Here is a 24,508-nt window from a genome sequence, read left to right on the forward strand (position 1 = left end):
CAATTTCTTTTTTTTACCAGTAAATCATTTACAGCACTAAATCCACATTCAGCTAAAACTGAAGATGGAAATGGTAGCAATAGTTTTCTTGCACATTTGGTTGAATTTGGGTATTTGATTTCTGTTTCCTCACAAAGCCATGCCATCTCTCCTTTGATATTAAATAAAGCTTTAACTGACTCATCATTTTGCAATTCTGCGAGTTCTTCTTGATACTGTATATTTGATATATCAGACAAATCCACTAACACTGGCTGCATCATCCATGTTGGGAAATCAATTTGTTTTAAATCAGAAAATCTTTCTTTTAAATCAGCCGATAGAATATTCAAATGATTGACAATAACAAGTAAAGCGGTATCAGTTACTTCACATTTTTGGAGCCAATGAAACTGTTTAAAGTTTTTGTTGTTAATATGTTTCTGACATAACTCAATATTGGTAATGAAACCAAATATCTTTGCTTTTGCATCGACAAGAGTTTTATTTGTTCCTTGAAGTTGCTTATTTAATATATTTAGTTTTTCAAAGATATCGGCTAAATAACTCACAAATGCTTTACCATCTATTGTTAACAGATACTTCATTTCAGGTTTGTCGCTTAAAAAATCACTAAGAGTATCAAACAGTTCCATAAATCTTTTCAGTTTCCTTTAGATAGCCATCTTACTTCAGTATGAAGTAAAAGTCTTACATGGTCTTCATTTTGTTCTTCACAAAATAGCTTGAAAAGATGCTCACATTTGGGACTAGCTTTAATAGCATTAACACACTTTATTACTGTATGTAATACTTCATTCAGAACAGGCGAGATGTTTTTAGCTACCAAGTTTTCCCTATGAATAACACAATGCACAAGAATCATTTCTGGATTCGCATCTTTCATCAATTTTAAGCAGCCATTTTTCTTGCCCATCATATTGGGAGCACCATCTGCAGCACAAGATGTTATATTTTTCACTGGTATTTCATTGACATCTAAGTAGTTTTTTAGCTTATTATATATATCTTTGGAGGTAGTGGTGCTTTCTAATCTTTTACAGAACAACATTTCTTCAGCAAAATGTCCTTTATCAATATATCTTACGTAAGTTATCAATACTGCCTCACTATCTCTCAAAGTTGATTCATCCATTTGCAAGGAGAATTTTCTTGTTTTCATCTTTTCAATAAGTTGTTTTTCAATATCCTCACTCATTTCATCTATTCTTCTGCTAACAGAATTGTTACTGAGTGGCATAGCTTTTACATCTTAGTCATCTTTTTAGAGAACCGTTTTAATAAATGCTGATATTGATGGTTTTATTAAATTCTCTCCTATAGTGTGATTTTCTCCAGTTTTAGCAATGAATAAAGAAATTTGATAACTAGCCTCAAGAACACGATTATTAGTTGAAGTATGAGCAGTAAATAGAGACTTTAATGTTGTTCTTTTTTCAAAAATTTTCTTTAAAGTTTTAAAGTAACTCAAATCTGAATTAATATGAGCACTATGTTTCACCTTCAAATGCGCCTCAAGACGACCTCGTTTCATTGATTCGTTGGTCAAGCATTGCTGGCATAAAAGACAAAAAGGAATCCGCTCATCGTTAACAGCGGGTATGAACCCAAATTTTAAATATTCCTCCGAATATTGACGAGTTTTTTTCTTGCTTGCACCACTCATTTTACTATGGGCTATAATAAAAATAAGTTCAATTAAAAACTAATAGTAAAATATGTGTTAAAATATATTCAATGTGACATAGAGTAAACGTATACTAAAAATGCATATTTATTTAAATGTATATAACACATTTACTACACTACCACCGCAAATCAAAAGGTATCTATATTTTTTCCACTTGACAAAATTTTCTGGAAAGTTATGCTTCTAAAATTAAAATTGTCGTGTATGCACTATTATAACCCCAATAATATTTATAAAATATTAGTGCTTTCTAGCCCCAATGCAAGAAGTACTTAATAAAGAGTTTAATATTGATAAAAATAAAATCAAATACTTACCAATTATATCTATACTATATATATGTATATTTATTAAATCAACAAGCTTTTACAACAGTTTTGACTGACACTTATTTCAAATTAACACCAACTGAATGATGTGAAACACTACAGAAGTTGCGATGGGCCAATTAGGTGAGAATAACTGCATTGTTTAGTGAGTTTTTAAAATGTCCGGGGTTCCCCGCGGCAGACGGCAGGCTCCGCAGTGAACCCAGGATGAAGTTTACTTGACGACGCCAATCACCCAGTTGATATTTTGGTCTCTTCAAACGAAATTATACTTAATAATTATTTACTGCAATTATTTAAGAATTGCATTTTTTGTTAAATTTGGCATTGCATTTAAATGGCCCCGGGGCGAAAGAGTTAAAGTTGTGTCCAGTCCATTTTCAAATTGCCCCCCTTAACTATCGAATTGCCCCCCTGTGGGGCGTGGGCCCCACATTGGGAAACACCGGGCTAGTCACTTGTATTTTTCTGAGATTAATTTTTTTACGTAGTTTTTGCTAACCTTTCTAAATACGTATACTTTTAAAACAGCAGGATTTTATGTTTTGCATTAAGGAATAGATTATATATATCTATATCTATCTATCTACATATTTATATATAAAGTAAGTATGTTAAAATAATCTCTTTGTCTAAAATACAAATGAAGAGAACCGAAATGCTTAATGCCTGTTTGCCCTGTAAGGGGCCTGTTTTGGCTAAACTCTTCCTTTTTTGCTCACACCTTGTTCTTGACCATGCCTTATATATAGGAGGTGCCTTATATAAGGAAAATGTGTATGTATATTTTCATTTTTATCATTGTTAAAAGTAAAGAACATTGAAATTGTTGATTTAAATAGTTCTTTAGCAAACAATGATTTTTAACATCAGAAGATAAGATGTTTTGGATGTAATCTTTCCATGTGATAAAAGTCATGTTGTTTTTACGTTATTGCTTTTAGAAGAAAAACGACAGTGAAGACATTATGTATTTATGCAGACTACAAATCTGATGAAAGTTATACTCCAAGCAAGATCTCAGTCAGAGTAGGAAACAATTTCCACAACCTTCAAGAAATTCGGGTATGTTTTCAAGTTTTAAAACATATATATTACCCTGTAACATGCTCTTTAGAGAATAGTCATATTTGACATCAAATTAGGGAGAGTAGAATGTTAATATAGGGGTGTGGAAAAAGTAGGAAACAGTCATTCATATGGAAAATAATACAATAGTGAATAAATAATATAGGAATAAACTGTGTTTTACATACTCAGAAGTATAAACCTGCTTTTGCCTACACCTGTATATAAAAGTAAAATTATTGATATTTTAGAAAACATTTTTAATTTTTAATAATATTTAAAATTTTCTTTTGAATTCTAATTGTCACCTTTATTTTTTTTTCAATAATTTATTTATTATGGAAATTTTCAGACTCATAAGAAAGGGGAAGAATTTTATAGTGAATCCCAATTTACTCACTTCCTAGATTCTATAGTTGTTAATGTTTTGCTCTATTTGCTTAATTCTAATCTAACAATCCATCTAATACTTATATGTATATCAAACTAAGTTGTACTTATCTGTACGTGTCAGCCCAGGTACTTCAGCATAATACATGATAGCAGGAGTTACTAATACTTGCTTAGGCTCATTTTTCTTTTTCCTTTGTGACAGAGACAGAGACAGACAGGGACAGACAGGGACAGACAGGCACGAAGGGAGAGAGATGAGAAGCATCAATTCTTCATTGTGGTACCTTAGTTGTTCATTGATTGCTTTCTCACATGTGCCTTGACTAGGGGGCTACAGCAAAGCGAGTGACCCTTTGCTTAAGCCAGCGACCTTGGGTTCAAGCCAGTGACCTTAGGCTTAAGCCAGCAACCTTGGGGTCATGTCTATGATCTCTCACTCAAGCCAGAGACCCCGCGCTCAAGCTGGATGAGTCTACACTCAAACTGGCGACCCTGGGGTTTCGAACCTGGGTCCTCTGCATCCTAGTCCGACGCCCTATCTACTGTGCCACTGCCTGGTCAGGCTGCTTAGTTCATTTTTAAGGTACAATTTATATAAATTTTGCACAAATCTTAAGTATATTATTTAGTAAGTTTTAACAAAATGCATACCTCCGTGTAGCCCCAACTCATATTAAGATATAGAACAATTTCATTCCCCCCGAAAATTTCCCTCATCTTCTTTCCCAGTCTTCATCTCCATTTTGCCCCCAGAGGTCACTGTTGTTCTGATTTTGTTTATGTATGTGTGTATATATTCATTCATTCCATAGTTCATTGTACCTGTTCTAGATAGAATGTCATGTGAATGGAGTCATACAGGGCATAACTTATATATAAAGGTTCTTTCACTCAGTCATCCATGTTGTTGCATGTATCACTCCTTCATTCTTTTTTATTCATGAGTTGTAGCTCATTGTTTGAACATAACAATCTTTTTTTTTTTTTTATAATTTTATTTTTTTAATGGGGTGACATCAATAAATCAGGATACATATATTCAAAGATAACAAGTCCAGGTTATCTTGTCGTTCAATTATGTTGCATACCCACCACCCAAAGTCAGATTGTCCTCTGTCACCTTCTATCTTGTTTTCTTTGTGCCCCTCCCCACCCCCTATCCCTCTCCCATTCCCCCCTCCCCCCCGTAACCACCACACTCTTGTCAATGTCTCTTAGTTTCAGTATTATGTCCCACCTACGTATGGAATAATACAGTTCCTGGTTTTTTCTGATTTACTTATTTCGCTTCGTATCATGTTATCAAGATCCCACCATTTTGCTGTAAATGTTCCGATGTCATCATTTCTTATGGCTGAGTAGTATTCCATAGTGTATATGTGCCACATCTTCTTTATCCAGTCATCTATTGATGGGCTTTTTGGTTGTTTCCATGTCCTGGCCACTGTGAACAATGCTGCAATAAACATGGGGCTGCATGTGTCTTTACGTATCAATGTTTCTGAGTTTTGGGGATATATACCCAGTAGAGGGATTGCTGGGTCATAAGGTAGTTCTATTTGCAGTTTTTTGAGGAACCACCATACTTTCTTCCATAATGGTTGTACTACTTTACATTCCCACCAACAGTGTATGAGGGTTCCTTTTTCTCCACAGCCTCTCCAACATTTGCTATTACCTGACTTGCTAATAACAGCTAATCGAACAGGTGTGAGGTGGTATCTCATTGCCGTTTTGATTTGCATTTCTCTAATAGCTAAAGAAGATGAGCATCTTTTCATATATCTGTTGGCCATTTGTATTTCTTCCTGGGAGAAGTGTCTATTCATATCCTCTTCCCATTTTTTTATTGGATTGTTTGTTTGTTTGTTGTTGAGTTTTATGAGTTCTTTGTATATTTTGGATATTAGGCCCTTATCTGAGCTGTTGTTTGAAAATATCATTTCCCATTTAGTTGGCTTTCTGTTTATTTTGTTATCAGTTTCTCTTGCTGAGCAAAAACTTCTTAGTCTGATGTAGTCCCATTCATTAATTTTTGCCTTCACTTCTCTTGCCATTGGAGTCAAATTCATAAAATGCTCTTTAAAACCCAGGTCCATGAGTTGAGTACCTATGTCTTCTTCTATGTACTTAATTGTTTCAGGTCTTATGTTTAGATCTTTGATCCATTTTGAGTTAATTTTTGTACAGGGAGAGAGACTGTAGTCCAGTTTCATTCTTTTGCATGTGGCTTTCCAGTTTTCCCAGCACCATTTATTGAAGAGGCTTTCTTTTCTCCATTGTGTGTTGTTGGCCCCTTTATCAAAAATTATTTGACTATATATATGTGGTTTTATTTCTGGACTTTCTATTCTGTTCCATTGGTCTGAGTGTCTATTTTTCTGCCAATACCATGCTGTTTTGATTGTCGTGGCCCTATTATAGAGTTTGAAGTCAGGTATTGTTATGCCCCCAGCTTCATTCTTTTTCTTTAGGATTGCTTTGGCTATTCGGGGTTTTTTATAGTTCCATATAAATCTGATGATTTTTTGCTCTATTTCTTTAAAAAACGTCATTGGAAGTTTGATGGGAATTGCATTAAATTTGTATATTGCTTTGGGTAATATAGCCATCTTGATTATATTTATTCTTCCTAGCCAAGAACAAGGTATATTCTTCCATCTCATTATATCTTTTTCGATTTCCCTTAACAAAAACATAACAATCTTTTGAAGCTATTGGGACAGCTTTTGTGAACTGAATTTTTTTAAGTTTCAAAATATTTATGTTTGTGGCCCTGGCCAGTTGGCTCAATGGTAGAGCCTGGCATGTGGAGGTCCCGGGCTCAATTCCCAGTCAGGGCACACATGAGAAGCGCCCATCTGCTTCTCTTCCCCTCCCCCTTCTCTCTCTCTCTCCTCCTCCCACAGCCATGGCTCAGAGGGTTTGAGTGAGTTGGCCCTGGGCACTGAGGATAGCTCCATGGCCTTGCCTCAGGTGCTAAAATAGCTCAGTTACTGAGCAACAGAGCAACGGCCACAGATGGGCAGAGCATTGCCCCCATAGGGGCCTGCCAGGTGGATCCCGGTTGGGGTGTATGTGGTAGTCTGTCTCTGCTTTCCCACTTCTCACTTAAGGAAAAAACAATTACATTTGTGAAAGATTTTCAGTGATTCTGAATGGTATATTTGTGAAGTTCTGAACCATAGTATTTTTTGTCAGAAAATCATTGAACTCAGATAACCCTTAAAATCTTTTAAACTTGTTGGTTCTGAGAGATCTGAAAAGCACCTGTGTTTTTTTTAAAGACTTCCAGTTAATCTGTGGTCTGTACTCTTATTTGACTTAATGTTTATATTAATACTCTGTTTCTGCATTTTGTATTTATCACATGAATGGGTCACTCATGTTGGGAAGCCATTTGGGAGCAGAGTAGCCTTGTTTTGGTTTAAAATTAAGAGTTGTTGTATAATTCCTCAGGCAGGTTGAAGTATTTGAAACACTGGAAATAGTTTTGATTCAAGATATGTGTGGTTTATATTTGAAGTGTTCGCTAGATGTCACTGTTGTCCTTTAATTATTAGTCTCACAGCCTAGTTAATAAGACCTGAAGTAGTCTTAGTTGTAGTAGTTTTAAGTATATGGATATTCAAAAATTCTTTGATACACTTTTGGAAATATTCATTTTCATATATGATTTCTAGATTTATGTGTTAAATATATGTTTTGTATTCTGTTTTAATTTGGAGGAACTTTAAATGACATTTGAACCATTGTAAAATACTTTTAATCTAGTCTTTGCTTCTATTATATCATTTAAGTGCTAAAACATTAGCCATATAGAATAAGGGCTCTTTTAGGTAGTGTCTTAATTTTATTCTAAGTGTGTTTATATTTCTGTGTAGTGACCACATAACCTCATGAGACCAGTAATACTAAATATTACCAGGTGATAATGGAAGTTGTTTTCCTGAGAAACTTAATGAACATACTGCTTTTCTGACATAGTTCTCACTAAGGAACCATAATTCTTGTATTTTGCTTTAAAATATTAGTGCTGCCTTTGCAGTTCATGATAGAAAGGAGACTTCATCTTTTAATTATGTCTTTGTATGTGATTTATTCTGCTTACTTTTTTTCCCTTTATAAGTTAAAGAAATAAGAATCTCATAGCACTTTGTTTTTAAGGAAAAATAAGCAGATTACGATTTTATTTCTTACATTATTCCTCTATAAGATATAAATTGTTACTTAAAAAAAAGTCTTTGCTTCTTCTAACTCAGATAGTAAGTGATTAAAATAATGTGAACTTTGAGATTTTAGAACCATCATTTTATTAGTTATAGGACTGATTTAACTGAGTGGAAAATCCAACTAAATCTTTTTATATTTTTCCATGGATGCCTGCCCACTGGAGGGTGTAGTGAGTATTGGAGTGTTTTAATAGGTTTTCCTTTTTTACTAGAAATTATGGATTTGTTTATTTGAAATACTCTAAAAACCTACTTTCTGTCATTTTATTATTGATTTGAGTGATAACTAAAATTGTTTTAGTTCAGGATGAGAAAAGCTAATGGGAACCAAAATTATTCTTTCTCTGTCATGTGTTTTCCTTCAGTTTCTTTATGAAGCATGCATTTCTATCTACATCTTTGTTAGCTTTGTTGAAAGATCTCTACAAAGAGATCAGATACTTCATTTGCTGTTCTAGAATGCATATTTTAACCTCTACACATGAGAAGAGACTTAAAATGGAAGTGAAGTTTGTACTTTCTGCTTAATGGCTACAAGATACTATAACTGGGTTTCGCCAAATAGAACATTTTAGACACCAAAGTTAAATTGAATTATGCTGCTCATTCTACCCCCCCAGTTATCCATCTTATACAAATCAGAAACCAACAACCTAAGAACATTTGATAAGACGTTTATCATTTGTTGCCTCTATATAACAGACTTTTCTAAACAGAAGTGAGATTTAACATTCATTTAACATGAGTCTTTCCTGACCTGCGGTGGCGCAGTGGATAAAAATGTCTACCTGGAACGCCAAGGTCACCTGTTCAAAGCCTTGGGCTTCCCTGGTCAAGGCCCATACAGGAAGTAACTACTACAAGTTGATGCTTCCCGCTTCTCCCCCTTCCTTCTCTCTCCCTCTCTTTCTCCTTTCTCTAAATATTAATAAATAAAATCTAAAAAAATACAAAACATGAGTCTTTATGTTATCTTTTCAGAATGTTTTATTTCAGTCGTGATGCTTTTATTCAGTAAGTCATGTTCATTTGTTCAAGATGTTATTCAAGAGAAGTTTTCAAATAAAGATACAGATGCTTTTTAAATTTTTAAACCTTTATATTTTAGCATTATGTTTTGGTTTAATGTTGTTCTTCTCCTTTCCTCTCAGACGGAAAAAAATATATGAAGAAAATTTTTTGTTATTTAATTAGAAGAACCAAAGAATACTGTATGTTAGATGTGAGCATTTGAACATTTTAGAAGACATCTCCAGATAAAGTCTAAGAAAACTTATGTCCTTTTCAATTTGCTGACCAGGTACAGTCATCTCTTGAACAGCCCCCCTCCCCATCTGCAGATGCTCAAGTTCCTTAGTGTTTGCACATCCTCCAGTACTTTTTCATTTTTATTTATTTATTTATTTATTTATTTTTTTATGGGAGAGAGGGAGAGATAGAGAGAGGGACAGACAGACAGGAAGGGAGTGAGATGAGAAGCATCAATTTTTCATTGTGGCGCCTTAGTTTGTTCATTGATTGCTTTCTCATATGTGCCTTGACCAAGGGGCTACAGCAGACCTTGTGACCCTTTGCTCAAGCCAGTGGCCTTGGGCTTCAAGCCAGTGACCATGGGGTCATGTTTATGATCCTGTGTTCAAGCCAGCAACCCTGTGCTCAAGCTGGTAAGCTTGTATTCAAGCCAAGTGAGCCCGCGCTCAAGTCGATGACCTCAGGGTTTTGAACCTGGGTCCTCTGCATCCCAGGCCAACACTCTATTCACTGTGCCACAGCCTGGTCAGGCCTTCTTTATATGTTAAATCAGGGGTAGTCAACCTTTTTAATACCTACCACCCACTTTTGTATCTCTGTTAGTAGTAAAATTTTCTAACCGCCCACCGGTTCCACAGTAATGGTGATTTATAAAGGGAAGTAACTTTACTTTATAAAATTTATAAAGCAGAGTTATAGCAAGTTAAAGCATATAATAATAATTATTTACCAAGTACTTATGTCAAATTTTTGTTAAGTTTGGCGGAATAAATCTTTATAAAACAACTTACTATAGTTAAATCTATCTTTTTATTTATACTTTGGTTGCTCCGCTACCACCCACCATGAAAGCTGGAATGCCCACTAGTGGGCGGTAGGGACCAGGTTGACTACCACTGCATTAAATCATCTCTAGGTTGCCTACCTAGATTAAATAGAATACCTAATTCAATGTAAATGCTATGTAAACAGTTGTTATATTGTGTTGCTTAGGGAATAATGATGAAACAAAAATGCTGTACATGTTCAGTATAAAAGCAAACCATCATAGAACTAACTATATAGTACACGTTAGCAACAACATAACATTTTTCCTCCAAGTATTTCAGTTGTGACTGGTTGAATCTGCAGATGTGGAACTCCCAGATACAGAGAACCAACTATATATTTCTTTTTAAAAACTATTGTAGAAATATTTGTACTTAAATACAAAACAAAAGTGGTTTATTAGACATACAGTCATAGCTCTCAAAAATATTTCCATGTAGGTCTGGAAAACAACTTAAGTAAGGTTAAGCAGATGCCTTTAACATAAGTGAAAGTTGTCTTTTGGTTTATCGTTAGCATTTCACTTCTAAAATTTGTCATCAAATTTTATCCTTTTGCCACAAAAGGATAAAATATTGATGGAGTGTAAAATTGAGCACTTAACTGAATTTTAAGTCTTGTTTTCATCATCAGATAATAAAGCTGTTACCAAGTGTTTTTGTTTTTTTAAAGAGGTAGCTTGAAACAAGTCTTCCATATTAAGAGAGCTGTGATGATATTTTGGCTCTCTATCTTGTGTATGAAATCAGTATTATGCATGAGAGTCCGTATATGGTACTTTGACAGAGTGGTTAATAAGTCAGCTCTTCTATTAAAATAACATTTACTATCATAGTTTATTTTTCTTTTTTAATTAAGTGAGAGGTAGAGAGACAGACTCCTGCATGTTCCCCTACCAGGATCCACCCAACAAAGCCCCCTACCGGGCGGTGCTCTGCCCATCTGGAGGTGCTGCTCCATTGCTTAGCAACCAAACTGTTTCTGCACCTGAGGCAGGCCATGGAGCCATCTTCAGTGCCTGGGGCCAACTTGCTCAACCATTGGAGCCATGCTACAGGAGGGGAAGAGAAAGAGAGAGAGACAAAGGAGGGAGGGGAAGGGGTGGAGAAGCAGATGGTCACTTCTCCTGTCTACCCCGACTGGGAATTGAACCCTGGACTTCCACATGCTGGCCAATGCTCTACCACTGAGCCAACCAACCAAGGCCTGCCATTATAATTTGAGTTTCAGTAATGTGTGTGGCGGAATAAAAAGATGCAGTCAAAGGCTGTGACTCTAGCAATTGATCTTAAAATCTACTTATATTTACTTATGAAGGGTCTGTTTTAAACAACTTGATTTAAAGTGGAATGACATAAATTGGTTTGAGTGTTTAACAACTTATTAGGACCTTGGAAAAAATGTTTTTTTATTGAATTTAGCTGAAAGAATTTTTTTTCCAAAGTGAGAAGCAGTTGTGTGTGGGGGGGGGGAGACAGACAGACTCCTGCATGCACCCTACTGGGATCCACCCGGCATGCCCACCAGGGGGCAGTGCTCTGATGTAACCGGAGCCATTCTAGCACCTGAGTCGGAGGCTATGGAGCCATCCTCAGTGCCTGGGCCAACTTTGCTCCAATAGAGCCTTGGTTGCGGGAGGGGAAGAGAGAGAGAGAGAGAGAGAAAAGAGAGGGGGAAGTATGGAGAAGCAGATGGGCACTTCTCCCGTGTGCCCTGGCTGGGAATCAAACTCGGGACTTCCACATGCTGGGCCAACGCTCTACCGCTGAGCCAACCGGCCAGGGCCAATCATATGTTTTTTTAAGAGAAAAGTATTCTTGTATCTCTTGTGATTTTTTTGAACCACAAATTTAGATTATAGATTTTTTAAGATATGTAGTCTGCATTCCCATGCAAGGCAGATTCATGCATTATTCAGTCAATATTTATTTGGGGTCTGTTAAGTGCCTGGCACGGGGTTAGGTACGGGGAAACAGCAAAGACAGTTGTCAGTTGTCGTTTCTGCCCTTAAGCACTTCAGAGCCTGATGGAAGAGACAGGCAAATAAAAGTCAGCAGTTACAATAGTAAACACACACGGGGGCAGTGGGAACACATGGGATATTAGGACAATGGTTTACAAAGATTTTCTAAAAGAGGTGATGGTTCAACGGAATCTTAAGCATAAACGTAAAGCCTGCTTAGCGGGAGGAGAGAGGGGAAGCATTCTGAAGGGGCACAGGACACATGAAGGTGGGGAAGCCTGAGAGCGGGCGCAGGACAGCTGCCAGCAATCACGTGTACCTGGAGGGGGGTGCGAGGGAGTGGCTAGGAAGACTGGAGAAGTGTTTATTCACGCACGTTTATTATGATGGTAACAAGGCTTCTGTGTACAAGGAGCTACATTCTTGCTGGGGATAAATATATAGTTGTTACAGTGGAAATGTATAGGCAAGAATCAGATCGTGCTTATTGTCAGGCCCTAGGGCTCTTAGACTTTAGATGATGAAACTGATCAAATGTGATCTTGGGAATGCTGGGGCAGGAGCAATATGGAGACCAGGTAGGTAATATCCAGGTGAAGATTATGAGGATTTTATTAAGGCTGTGGGTTTAAGTAAGTTGGGTTCAAGAGAAAGGGATGCATTTGAAGGAGAATCAAAAGGATTTGTGATTGTTTGCAACCCAGGATATAGTTGCAGTATGGGTAGGGGTTCAAGTAGGTAGGAGAGGACATCTAGACTTCTTCACAGGCTTGGCAACTGGCTGAGTGTTGCCAATAATCAGAGACAGAATACAGAGTTAAGGAACGTTGGGAGTGGGGACAGAAAAAAAGGTTAAGCTAAAGAGATTAATTTTGTCACTGACTTTTGCTATCTTTTCAGATGGACGGTTTTCAGTGGATAGTGAGGTATATGCTTCTGAACCTGAGGAAAGAAGTCTAGGTTAGAGGTGTAGATTCGGGAATCCTCAGGGTGTAAGTAGAAGCTGAGGAGTGAGTTTTGATTCATTCCTGGAGTGTATACAGTAGGAAAGAAGAATGCTAGGCCGGGAAACTATAAATGCAAATATCCCAGGATTGGGTAGAAAAGATTACCCAATGAAAGAAGCTGAAAGAAGAGTTAGGGACAGGTGATAAATGGGTGAAGGAGACCTGACCTGACTTGGGTGCGAACACACAGTACAATACACAGATGATGTGTTATAGAAACGCATACCTGAAACCTTTATAATTTTATTAACCAATGTCACCGCAATAAAAATATTAAAAATTCACTGGAAAAAAAAAAGCCAAGAGTAACTGCTAGAGATAAGAAAATTAAGAGATTACGATGTCACAGAAGCTGAGAATGGTGAGGGATATTTGGGTAGAGACTGAAACGTTTTCTTCGTAAGCCTCTGTTACACGTGTTTTCATAGGCAATTTATTTAATGCAACCCTGAACTAAGGCAGTTCTTGCAAGTCATTTAATCACTCTTTGGAGTAATAGTTTCTAAATTTATAGGTTGGAGGCTAATGAAATTACTTGTTTTAATAGCTGGAATTCCAGCTTTTCCTACCATAGTATTTGTGCCAAGTCAGAAGATTCTGAAGGGGATTCTTGTTTCATAATGCTCCGCTTTGGAAGGTTTTGTGCTGCTGGTGCGTACTTAAGGTAAACTTGGAAGCCAGTGAGGTCTCCTTCAAGAGTGCGTGCTGTCAGGCTGCTGTTTCCAGCGCTCTGTGGCAGTTGTGGAAGAACTGTACTGTTTTTCGTAGACATTGTGGGAGTAGTAACAGCCAAAGGCAAAGAAGAAAAACAAAATGAAAAACTCTTTATTTAACCCTATGGCCAGGGATAATGCAGTAAAAATCTGTGCTTACAAAAGGGAAAACGACATGGTTTTAGAAACACAGCTTATCAACCGCTTCCCATAAGGAAAGTCTACTGAGTGAGTGTGGCCAGTAGAGCAGGGCTGGGGTGGGCACTCGGCTGAGAGCCCAGCACACTGGTGGAAACAGTAAGTGTTTAATAAATACACCAGCCGTCAGTCCACAGGCTTGCCACTGACCCATACCTGTTTAGTTTGCTTCAAAAAAGATTATCTGGGCAAATTGAATTCCTTCTCAGAAAAATTTGTAAAAAATTTAATTGTGATAAAGAATGGTAACATTCTCCTAACCTTTTTTATAGAGAGATGAACGGGGGAGAGAGAGAGGGAAAAAGAAACAGAGAAACATCTATCTGTTGTTCTTCTTGCTTATGCACTCATTGGTTGATTCTTGTATGTGCCCTGACCAGGAACCAAACCTACAACCTTGGCATGTTGGGATGATGCTCTAACCAACGGAGCTACCCAGCCAGGGCACCATCTTAACATTTTTAAGTTCAATAGGGTTAGGATGTTCATATTGTTGTGTGGCAGATCTCTAGAACTTTTCCATCTTGCAGAACTGAAAATCTGTATCCATTAAACAACTCTTCATTGTCCCCTCCTCTGTGTCGCTAGCAACCACTATTCTCCTTTCTATCTCTGAATTTGACTACTGTAGATAGCTCTCATAAGTGGACTCATAAGTATTTGTCTTTTTGTGACTGGTTTATTTCATTTAGCACTATTGTCTCCAGGTTCATTTAGGTTGTAGCATCTGACAGAATTTCTTTCCTTTTTACGGCTAAATAATGCTCCATTGTATATATAATTTACCACATTATGTTTCTCCATTCTATCTCGGCCCCTTGGGTTGCTTCCATCTCTTGAATACAGTGAATAAGGCTGCCATAAGCAAGGTGTGCAGAATCTCTGAGACCCTGCTTTTGGTTCTTTGGGCATGTACCCAGAAGTGGGATTGCAGTATCATACAGTGGTTTTAGTTTTAACTTTTTGCCTCTCTCAGAAATCTGACTTAGAAGAGATGGGCAGGTTAGCAGCAAGACTTGATCCAGATAGATAGTGACATGGAGAGGGAGGGCAAGGTGAAAGGCCATGTGTAAACTTAAGTTTTTTGGAACATAGAAGGGTATAATGTGTAAGATATGGGAAGAGGCACGATGGTAGAGAGTGGACAGAGGGATGTCGGGATGTCAGGATCGAGCATAACCAGGAGAGGGAGGAATAGAGGTGAACCACTGGCTTGTGTCCCCATATTCTTCATTTACTGACCTGTCTGATACCTAGTTGTATCAGATAGTTGTTTTCTTTTTCCAGGGTTCTGGTGGATATATAAACATTTCAGTGAGCCTCCTTTTCCTAAAGGAACTTTTGGGTGAATTTTTATTCTTGGCAGTTAAAATGGCCTGATTAGAACAATAGTAGCAACAGAAAGAGCTTTAGCAGGGTCTTGCTGAAAACCACTTGCTGAAAAACTGTATCATAATTTTAAAGTATATCTTAATTGAAGTGAGTCCACTCAGGACCTTCATTTTTTTTAGGCTTTTAATATATGGTAAATGAGAAATTAATAATCTCCAAAGATTAGAGGCAAATAGTAGATCCTTCCTCCCTCCCTCCCTCCCTCCCTCCCTCCCTCCCTCCCTCCCTCCCTCCCTCCCTCCCTTCCTTCCTTCCTTTTTGGATGGGACCAATGTTGCATTCGAAATAGAAGAATCAGCATGTTAGTTTTGATTTAGATATGTTGAACCATCATTTGTGTTTATTGTTACCTCTACTATTTGTTAAGTACTTTTTACATGCATGTCACTATGCTAAGCTTTATTGGTGGTCAGATGTAATTACTATCCCTATATTCAAATACAGCTGAGACTTGGAAAGGTTAAGTGAACCTTTTGCTATATGGCTGTTAATGTGAGAATGTTAAAGCTGAAAAACACTTGAGAGGTAATGTATCACTATGAGTTCATGCCTTCTCCAAGGGGACAGCTACTGTTCATTTTGAGCCTTTGTGGCACATGGGAATATAGACCCGTTGTTGCCAATTATACTTTTTAAAGGAAAATCAGGAATCTAGACACGAATGTGAAATTTACCAATTTTAAAAACGTGCTGGGCAAATATGGTATATCCACAGGCTGAATATGGCCAAGGGCCACCAGTTAGCAACTTCTAATTGCATCCACCAGGTACGGGAACAAACGTCAGAGACTTTCAGGAGCTTAGATAGTACTTTATTGGCCAAGTTTAACCTGCTCAGGGACAAACTCTCAAGGTGTCTGGAGACACCGTACCCTCAAGGGGCTACAAACGAGAGTCGCACCTGGTGCTTACAGCTAGGTCCTTATATATCCTAAGTAAGCAAGCATTATACAGAAGCAGATGTGGCAGTTACCTATTTGCTAAGGGGTCCGCACGCAGCATAGCAACAGGGGCTAGGTTTAGCTTAGTGGCGAATTTCAAACATAAACTTCTGATAAAGGTCTCTGACCAATGGAATGCAAACGTTTGTCTTCCTTTGTGCTGATCTTCTTTGTTCTCAGCCTCACAGAGTCCCTATCATCACCTCCCTGTTCCTGCTCCTACACTCTGGCAGTCACAGCACACCTTCCTGAATTTAATATTCCCCCATCTCTTTTGGGCATAAATCAAACCCTTGATTCTTCATCAGTGGGGAGAATGGTGTAAGGTTGGGACAGAACCATTAACTTCACTACATCTATCCTCTCCTTTACGAACACAAGGAGCTTATTAAGGATTATTGGTCCAAGGGTAAGAGCCAATAAGAATAATAGGAGGGGTCCAGCAATTGCGGATATAAGGGTAGTTAACCAAGGAGAGGTCTTGAACCAGCTAGAGCTGTCTTCTTCTAGGTTCCTATTCTTTAATCTGTTTGCAAGTATCTTGATATTCTCTCTAATTACTTCAGAGTGGTTAGTGTAAAAACAACATTCTTCTCTCAAGGCAGCACACAGTCCTCCTTGTTCAAGGAGGAGATCTAGCCCTCTCCTATTCTGAAGGGCTACCTCGGCTAGGGAGTCTATTTGCTTCTCGAGGTATACTACCTGGTTTTGGAGAAGCGCAATATCTTTGGAAAAAGTCATGGACAGCTGTCTGAGGGTAAGTTCCCCTTGAACGAGGGATGCTGTCCCTGCTGCTGCTGACCCTATAATTCCTATGGTAGCTATGATAGGGATAAGGAGTGGAGCTCGTTTTTCCTGCCTCGGGGAAGCAACAAGGAATTCGGGGTTTCCCCCATACAGATACACCTGTGGAATAATATAAGCACTTATACAAAGTTCACGATGAGTGGGGACTATTCACTTGAAAATACCTTGAGTGTACACAAACCACAGTCCTTCAGGCGCCTTCGCTACTTTTGGGCCCTCTAGGGTGGCAGGTAGGGTTTCTTGGTTAAGGCAATAGTCACTGTAATTGGAATTACCTAAGATGAAATTTGCTAGGAGGTAGCAGGTTCCTTTCCTATGGAACTCTGCTAAAGTGAGAGATCCTTCTGAGAAACAATCCTTCATCTGATCCTGGTTTCAGTCCCTCGTAAGGGTTACTGTAGTGGGAGCCAGTTCCCCACCTCTCAAGGTATTGGCTCCTAGCCCTACGTAGAAAGGGGGTCTAGGACTAAGGCAAAGCCAGCAAGATTCTGTAATTTCAGGCTGTGTCTTATTAAAGAAGGGAAATACCTTATCCAGTAAATCTAGGGCATACATCTCTTGATGGTATGGTCTTTCTAGTAACGGGCTGGGAGTGTAAAAAGGCAATTTATGGTCCTGCTTTCCTGGCTCGACTGGAAAAGAGTCTGCAGTAGGAGTCATGGTAGCTCCGCTCTGGTCTGGGCCTGTCTTATTGTCCAGGAGCTTTGGTGCTACCGTGAGGCTGACAGGGGGCCTAGGTGGCTTGGGTGGCAGCCCGTTCCCTACCCCTCGAAGGAGAGGTCTGTTCTGTGTAGGGAGTTTTCTAATGGTGAAAAAGGTACCAGGATCATGTTCAGTTACATATAGTCTCAGGCCCCAGGTTTTCCCTGAGCTCCAACTTGGGTCATGAGGCTTCTTAATGGTGAGGTTACAATTATCTATAGAACAATCATAATCCCAAGTATCACTTAGCCTTTTTCCCCCTAATCTGGTTCCTAACCGAAAGATGCTTATGTCTGGGTCTGGTTTAGGTGGATGCCATTTAAATTCACTGATAAGCGTCTCACAACCCCACTCTTTACAAAAATAATCTGTGTGGGACCCACAAATGCGGCGCTGTCCGGGAGGAAGTTCAGGGCAAGCATAGTATGGAGTATACCATAAAGCCCTGTTATGGCGATAGGGATCGCATGGTTGTGGGGAAAGACCAACCTTTTTATTAAAATAAAGTGTTCTGCTCCTAGTGGACCCCTGCCTCTAACATATCTCCAAGCCGCCGGTGAATCACAAAACTTATCTTCGAAAAATTTTGAAAAGTCAGCTTGGAGGGTTATGGTATCGTCACTATCCCAGGTGTTATTCTGTGCTATAACTGTGCCATCTGCTGCCTGATTAAAACCCATTCTTGCAACTCTAGTCCCTTGCTGGGTAAACAATAAAAAGTCATCAGTCTTAAGTGGAGGAGAAGGTGAGCTTTAGGGGCTCTCCAGGGGTCCGCTTGACTTGCCATCTCCGAGATCCTTCGTCAGGTGGTTGGGCCGGTTTCACGTGGGAGAGGTGGATCCAGTAGGGCTTTTCAGCGATTCTGACAGCTGTAGGGGTGCTCAAGATCACCTGGAACGGTCCATTCCACCGCGGCTCAAGGTTGCCCTGTCTGTGGTTGAGAATCCACACCCACTGTCCAGGCTCCGGTGGCTCCAGTAGTCGGGAGCTGTGTTCCACATTTGATTGGGCTGATCTCTGGAGGGCCTGCACCTCGCTTCTGATGTGCTGCAGGGCCTGCAAGGACTTGAGGAAATTATGATTAGAAATCTCTAGTTCCCCTCTGGTCAATCGAGGTACAAGAGGCACAGGTTGCCCAAATAAGATTTCATAGGGGGCCCATTTATTAAGGTTGGGAGTACATCTAGTTCTAAAAAGGGCGAAAGGGAGGAGCTCAACCCAGTTTTCGCTGGTCCCCTCTCTTAGCTTAATTATAGTTTCCTTCAGAGTCCTGTTCATTCTTTCTACTTGTCCTGAACTTTGGGGCCTATAAATGCAATGCAATCTCCAATTAATACCTAACTTAGTGGCTAATTCTTGAGATATCCTAGATATGAATGCGGGTCCATTGTCTGATCCTAGGGCTAGGGGAATGCCATATCTAGGTATGATTTCCCTTAATAAGACTTACAGACTGTGGAAGCAGCCTCTCCTCGCGTGGGGAATGCTTCCACCCATCCTGAGATGGTGTCTACTAATACTAATAGATACTTATAACCTGACTTCCCAGGGGTCATCTCTGTGAAATCTATTTCCCACAGCTCTCCCAGAGCTTTTCCCCGATACCTCACAAAGGGGGGTAGCTTCTTATTCTGCGCATTTACTCTGGCACAGATGCTGCACCTCGAGACAATGGAGTGGACAATATCCCTGATGTTGGGCCCTACATAATACTTCCTGATAAGTTGTTCTAGCTTGTTTTGTCCTAGATGGGTACTAGTATGAAAATCTCCTACTATTTCTCTTACTATTCCCTGGGGTAAATAGAGCCGGGAGTCTGGAAGTTCTATCCATCCCTGCTCATTTTTCTTCCCTTTCAACTGCATCCCTTCCTGCTCTTCTTCTGGGGAATATCTAGGATCCGGAGGTAGCGTTGGCTTGGGCAGCAATGGCAGAAAGCTTTCTTGTGGCCCAGTGGCTGCCTCTCTTGCAGCCGAGTCTGCTAAGTTGTTACCCTTTACAATAGGAGAGTTCCCTTTTTGGTGTCCTTTGCAGTGGATGATGGCAACTTTTGTAGGTAGCCAAATGACATTTAGGAGGGCAAGAATTTCACTGCGGTTCTTAATGTCCTTCCCTCCTGCTGTTAGGAGGCCTCTCTCCTTGTATATGGCTCCGTGGACATGGGCAGTAGCGAATGCATACCGGCTGTCAGTATAGATGTTGGCAACTTTTCCCTCTGCTATCTGTAAGGCTCGGGTTAGTCCTATTAGCTCTGCCCTCTGTGCAGATGTTCCTGCAGGTAGTGCTTTCTGCCACAGAACCTTATTTTCCGTGGTCACTGCTGCCCCTGCATATCACTGTCCATCCTTAATAAAACTGCTCCTGTCAGTAAAGAGAGTCAGGTCTGCCTTATCGTAGGCCTGATCCCTTAAGTCCGGGCGGGAGCCAGTCACTGTGTCAAGGATTTGTTTGCAACTGTGATCCACTGTGGAGTCCGGTATTGGCAACAGGGTCGCTGGGTTCAGGCCCGCAGTTTTGAGGAACTGAACAGATGGAGGGTTCAGCAGCTGAGCCTGATACTGCGTTAGCTGCGCATTAGATAGCCACCTGTCAGGAGGTGCTTGCAGCACTTGCTCTACATAGTGTTCCCCAGTGACTTTGATGTCCTGCCCTAAAGTCAATTTACTAGCCTCCTTGACTAGTATGGAGGTGGCAGCAAGTGCCCTTAGAAATGTTGGCCATCCCGAGGCTACAGGGTCAAGTCTCTTGGACAGATAGGCGACAGGCCTCTTCCACGGCCCAAGTTCCTGGCTCAGTACCCCTAAAGCTACCCCTCCCTTTTCTGCTATAAATAGCTGAAAGGGTTTGGCCAGATCTGGCAGGGCCAAAGCTGGGGCAGCCGCCAGGGCCTCTTTCAGTGCTTGGAACGCTTGCTTCTCCTTATCTGTCCATGTGAACTGCTCTTCCTTACCCCTGGTTAGTTCGTGCAGGGGTTTAGCTAGTTCTGCAAAGCCTAATATCCACAGTCAGCAGTATCCTACTGCACCCAGGAATTCTCGTACCTGCCTCTTGTTAGTAGGCTTGGGGATCTGCAAGACTGTCTGAATTCGCTGGCTGGACAATGTCCTTTGCCCTCCCTGTAAGTTATACCCCAAATAACTTACAGTTTGCATCACAATCTGGGCCTTCTTGGCGGAGACTCAATACCCCATTCGCCCAAGATCTTGTAGCATTTCCGAGGTAGCTTCCTCACACTCTCCTTCGTCCTTGGCAGCTATGAAGATGTCATCCACATACTGGAGCAGTACGATCGATGCATGGGAGGAGCGGAAAGCCTGCAGATCTTTGCTGAGGGCTTCATTAAAAATGGTGGGGGAATTCTTAAACCCTTGTGGTAGTCTGGTCCAAGTGAACTGTCCCACCAGTCCATTATCTGGGTCATTCCATTCAAAGGCAAAGATCTCTTGGCTCTGAGGTGCCAGGGGAATACAAAAGAAGGCATCCTTCAAATCCAGGACCGAATAATAGGTATGGGTTGGGGGCAATGAGCTCAGTAAGGCATACGATTGGGCACCGTGGGATGAATAGTCTCTACCTGTGCATTCGCTTCCCGCAAGTCCTGGACTGGACGATAGTCTTGGCTCCCTGGTTTCTGGACGGGAAGCAGCGGGGTGTTCCAGGCTGATTGGCACTTTCGGAGGATGCCTGCCTCCAGCAGGCGTTACAAGTGCCGGGCGATTCCCTGTCTAGCTCGGGCTGGGACTGGGTACTGCCTGACCTTAACCGGTCCAGCAGTGCTAAGCAGTTGCACCAGGACAGGCGGTTGGTGAGCAGCCAAACCTGGGGGGGTTGGTTTCCACCCAGACCTCAGGCACCCAGGCACGCAGGGCTTCTGGAACCCCTTCTTCGGCCTCCTTACCTTCTAGGACAGTGGCAAGTAAGTGTTCTTCAGACAGTGGGACAGTTACTTCCATGCTGACCTCTGCCTCTTCGTTCCCCATAGGGCTTTCCTCCCGTCGGAAGGTTATGGTGGCCTGAAGTTTCTGCAATAAGTCCCTTCCAAGTAGTGGGTAAGGGCAGTCTGGAATGACTAGGAAAGAATGGGTGATGGTGCCTCGACCTAAGTCAGTAATTCTTGTGGTGGCCCATGGGTAGGCTTCTGCTTTTCCCGTTGCCCCTATTATCTTAGTAGTTGCCTTCTGCATCTGGCCCTATGATTTCTTTAGGACTGAGTAGGTGGCTCCCGTGTCGACTAGGAAGTCTATTGGCTTGCCTTCGACTGTTAAGGTGACCATGGGCTCCTGGGAGCCAACGGGAATGGAGCCCTGGCCCCATCAGTCTAAGGTTTGGAGCAATACTTCTGGGGCCTGTTTTGGCCTCTGGCTGTCGGCCCTCAACTTTGGGCACTCTCTCTTCCAGTGTCCTTTCTCCTTGCAATAGGCGCATTGATCCTTGTCTATCCGCTGTCCTTGGCCCTTTCTCTGTCCCCCTTTTCCTTTGGGGGAAGGTTTCTGAGCAGCAATCAGGATTTTGGCTACCTCCTTTGCTCTGCCAACCTCCGGATCATCCCTGTTGATATATACCTTCTGGGCTATTTCTAATAGCTTACTCTTATTCTCTCCCTCGAACCCCTCAATCTTCTGAAGCTTTTTCCTTATATCAGAAGCGGCTTGAGTCACAAAGGCTATGTTTATTAGCCTCTTGTTTTCTTCCACTTCTGGGTCTAAGGGAGTGTACACTCTATAAGCCTCCATGAGTCTCTCTAAGAAAGCTGCCGGGGATTCCTCCCTTCCCTGGATGACCTCACTTACCTTGCTAAAGTTGGTTGGCTTTCTAGCTGCTGCCTTGAATCCCCTCAACAGAGCCCAGCGATACTGGAGGAGCGCGTCCCTTCCCCCAGTGGTATTAGGGTCCCAGGTAGGAGGTTGAGACCGGAGAACATCTTCTATTTCCCTTCTTCCCTCCCGAGTTTCCCTTTCTCCTCCCAATACCACCTTAGCAGCTTCTCTCATTATTCTGTCCCTTTCTTCAGAAGTGAAGAGGGTTTGTAAAATCTGCTGACAATCGTCCCACGTAGGCTGATGGGTCCTAAAAATGGTCTCAAGGAGAGATATTAGTCCCTGAGGTTTCTTGGAAAATGGGGGATTCTGATGTTTCCAATTATATAAATCACTGGTGGAAAAAGGCACATAGATGAGGCGAGGAGGTGCCCATGGACCAGCATCTGGTGCCGGCTGCGCCTCCCGGAGGGGCAAGATGGCTGCCCCTCCCACCCCATAGACCACCCCTCCTCGGGTGTGGGGCGGGCTCGAGAGCTCGCTCACGTCCTGCCGCAAGGAATCTGGTTCCTCCTGCCGCTGATAGGGTGGAGGGGAATTCACCAGGTCTAGGTGGTCCTCCGGCGGCCCAGGCAAAACGGGGTAAAGTCTGGATGGCTTACCAGGCTGTGTCGGGGAATGGGCTTCTCCCTTTACTTTTTCTTTGACCCCCCCAACTTTCCTATTTCCCGTAGTGAGACAAACCGCTCGCCTGCCTTGCTGGCTGTCCTTCAGACACTTTCTGATATACCCAGGCTGACAGGTGGCTATATCTACCCACACATCTATATACAGGTATTGGTCTGAGTGGGGTGCTCTATAGACAGTGGCTCTAACAGCAAATAAAGTTGGAAGGTCAAAAGTGCCCTCTGTGGGCCATCCCACATTAAACGCAGGCCATTCCAGCTGGCTCAAGGTTCGGAGGAAACCTGGACTCGGCTGCGGACCTCCGTACCCCTGAGCCCTCTTCTGGAAATCAGAAAAATTATTCAACAGGTACTCGAGCAGGGATCCTGGCACAGACTTTTGTTGTCCCATCCTGGATAACTCAGGAATAATGAGAAAGGGTAGGATACAGGCAACACATACTATTAACACAAGGAACACACTTTTCTCTCTCACACTCAACTCAGTCATTCGAGCTCAAACAAAACGCAGTGCAGCGCAGTGCAAAAAGGATTCCTAATGTGACCAGTCACTCCTAAAGTTAACAAATCCAAATACCCAAATTTCAGAGAGCAGCATCCCGCTTCTGAAAGCCCTGGGTGGGTTACCGGCGGTGTCCCACCTATCACCTCAGCAATGTGCGCTCCGGAGCCCAAAAGCCAAACCAAATGAGGATCCTTGGTAAATACTTACTCAGCTTGAGCTGTGGCTGTCCCTCCGGTCTTCGACCCAAAACTCCGCCAAGGGAGAATTCCGGGTTAGCCCCCAAAATGTTGCATCCACCGGGTATGAGAACAAACGTCAGAGACTTTCAGGAGCTTAGATAGTACTTTATTGGCCAGTTTAACCTGCGCAGGGGCGAACTCCCAAGATGTCCGGAGACACCGTGCCCACAAGGGGCTACAAACGAGAGTCGCACCTGGTGCTTACAGCTAGGTCCTTATATATCCTAAGTAAGCAAGCATTATACAGAAGCAGATGTGGCAGTTACCTATTTGCTAAGGGGTCCGCACGCAGCATAGCAACAGGGGCTAGGTTTAGCTTAGTGGCGAATTTCAAACATAAACTTCTGATAAGGGTCTCTGACCAATGGAATGCAAACGTTTGTCTTCCTTTGTGCTGATCTTCTTTGTTCTCAGCCTCACAGAGTCCCTATCATCACCTCCCTGTTCCTGCTCCTACACTCTGGCAGTCACAGCACACCTTCCTGAATTTAATACTAATCAAGCCCAAGCCCATTATTTTACAAATGGGCCTCAGAGGCTAAGTGAGCTGTCCAGTGTCACACAGGAAGTTGGTGGTATAGCTGGGAATCAACATGCAGTACATTTTCATACAATCTTTTTTCCCTTAAAATCACATTAAATTACAAGTTACTAAAATAGTTCATTTCGTTATTAAGAAAAATTGAAGTGTGTAGCTGAGAAAATGAGCTGGTGAGCAACAGGGGATAGACTGACTATATATTCTCGGAATTGCATTTAAAAATTGTTTGCGTTTTAAACATATTCTATTGAAAATTGATTGATACT

At 41.2% G+C, this 24,508-nt stretch overlaps 1 protein-coding gene across 2 annotated transcripts in view; it reads left to right on the top strand.

Annotated features, from left to right (window-relative positions):
- ANAPC10 (anaphase promoting complex subunit 10) overlaps window positions 1-24,508 on the top strand; it is a 69,877-nt gene that overhangs the window by 17,894 nt on the left and 27,475 nt on the right. For both annotated transcript variants that reach the window (XM_066232688.1, XM_066232699.1), the window contains exon 4: window positions 2,964-3,084. In XM_066232688.1, coding sequence (XP_066088785.1) covers window positions 2,964-3,084 — 121 coding nt within the window. The remainder of the gene's footprint in view (window positions 1-2,963; window positions 3,085-24,508) is intronic.

Source organism: Saccopteryx bilineata, chromosome 1 (genome assembly GCF_036850765.1).
Source record: "Saccopteryx bilineata isolate mSacBil1 chromosome 1, mSacBil1_pri_phased_curated, whole genome shotgun sequence".
NCBI classification, from domain to species: Eukaryota; Metazoa; Chordata; class Mammalia; order Chiroptera; family Emballonuridae; genus Saccopteryx; species Saccopteryx bilineata.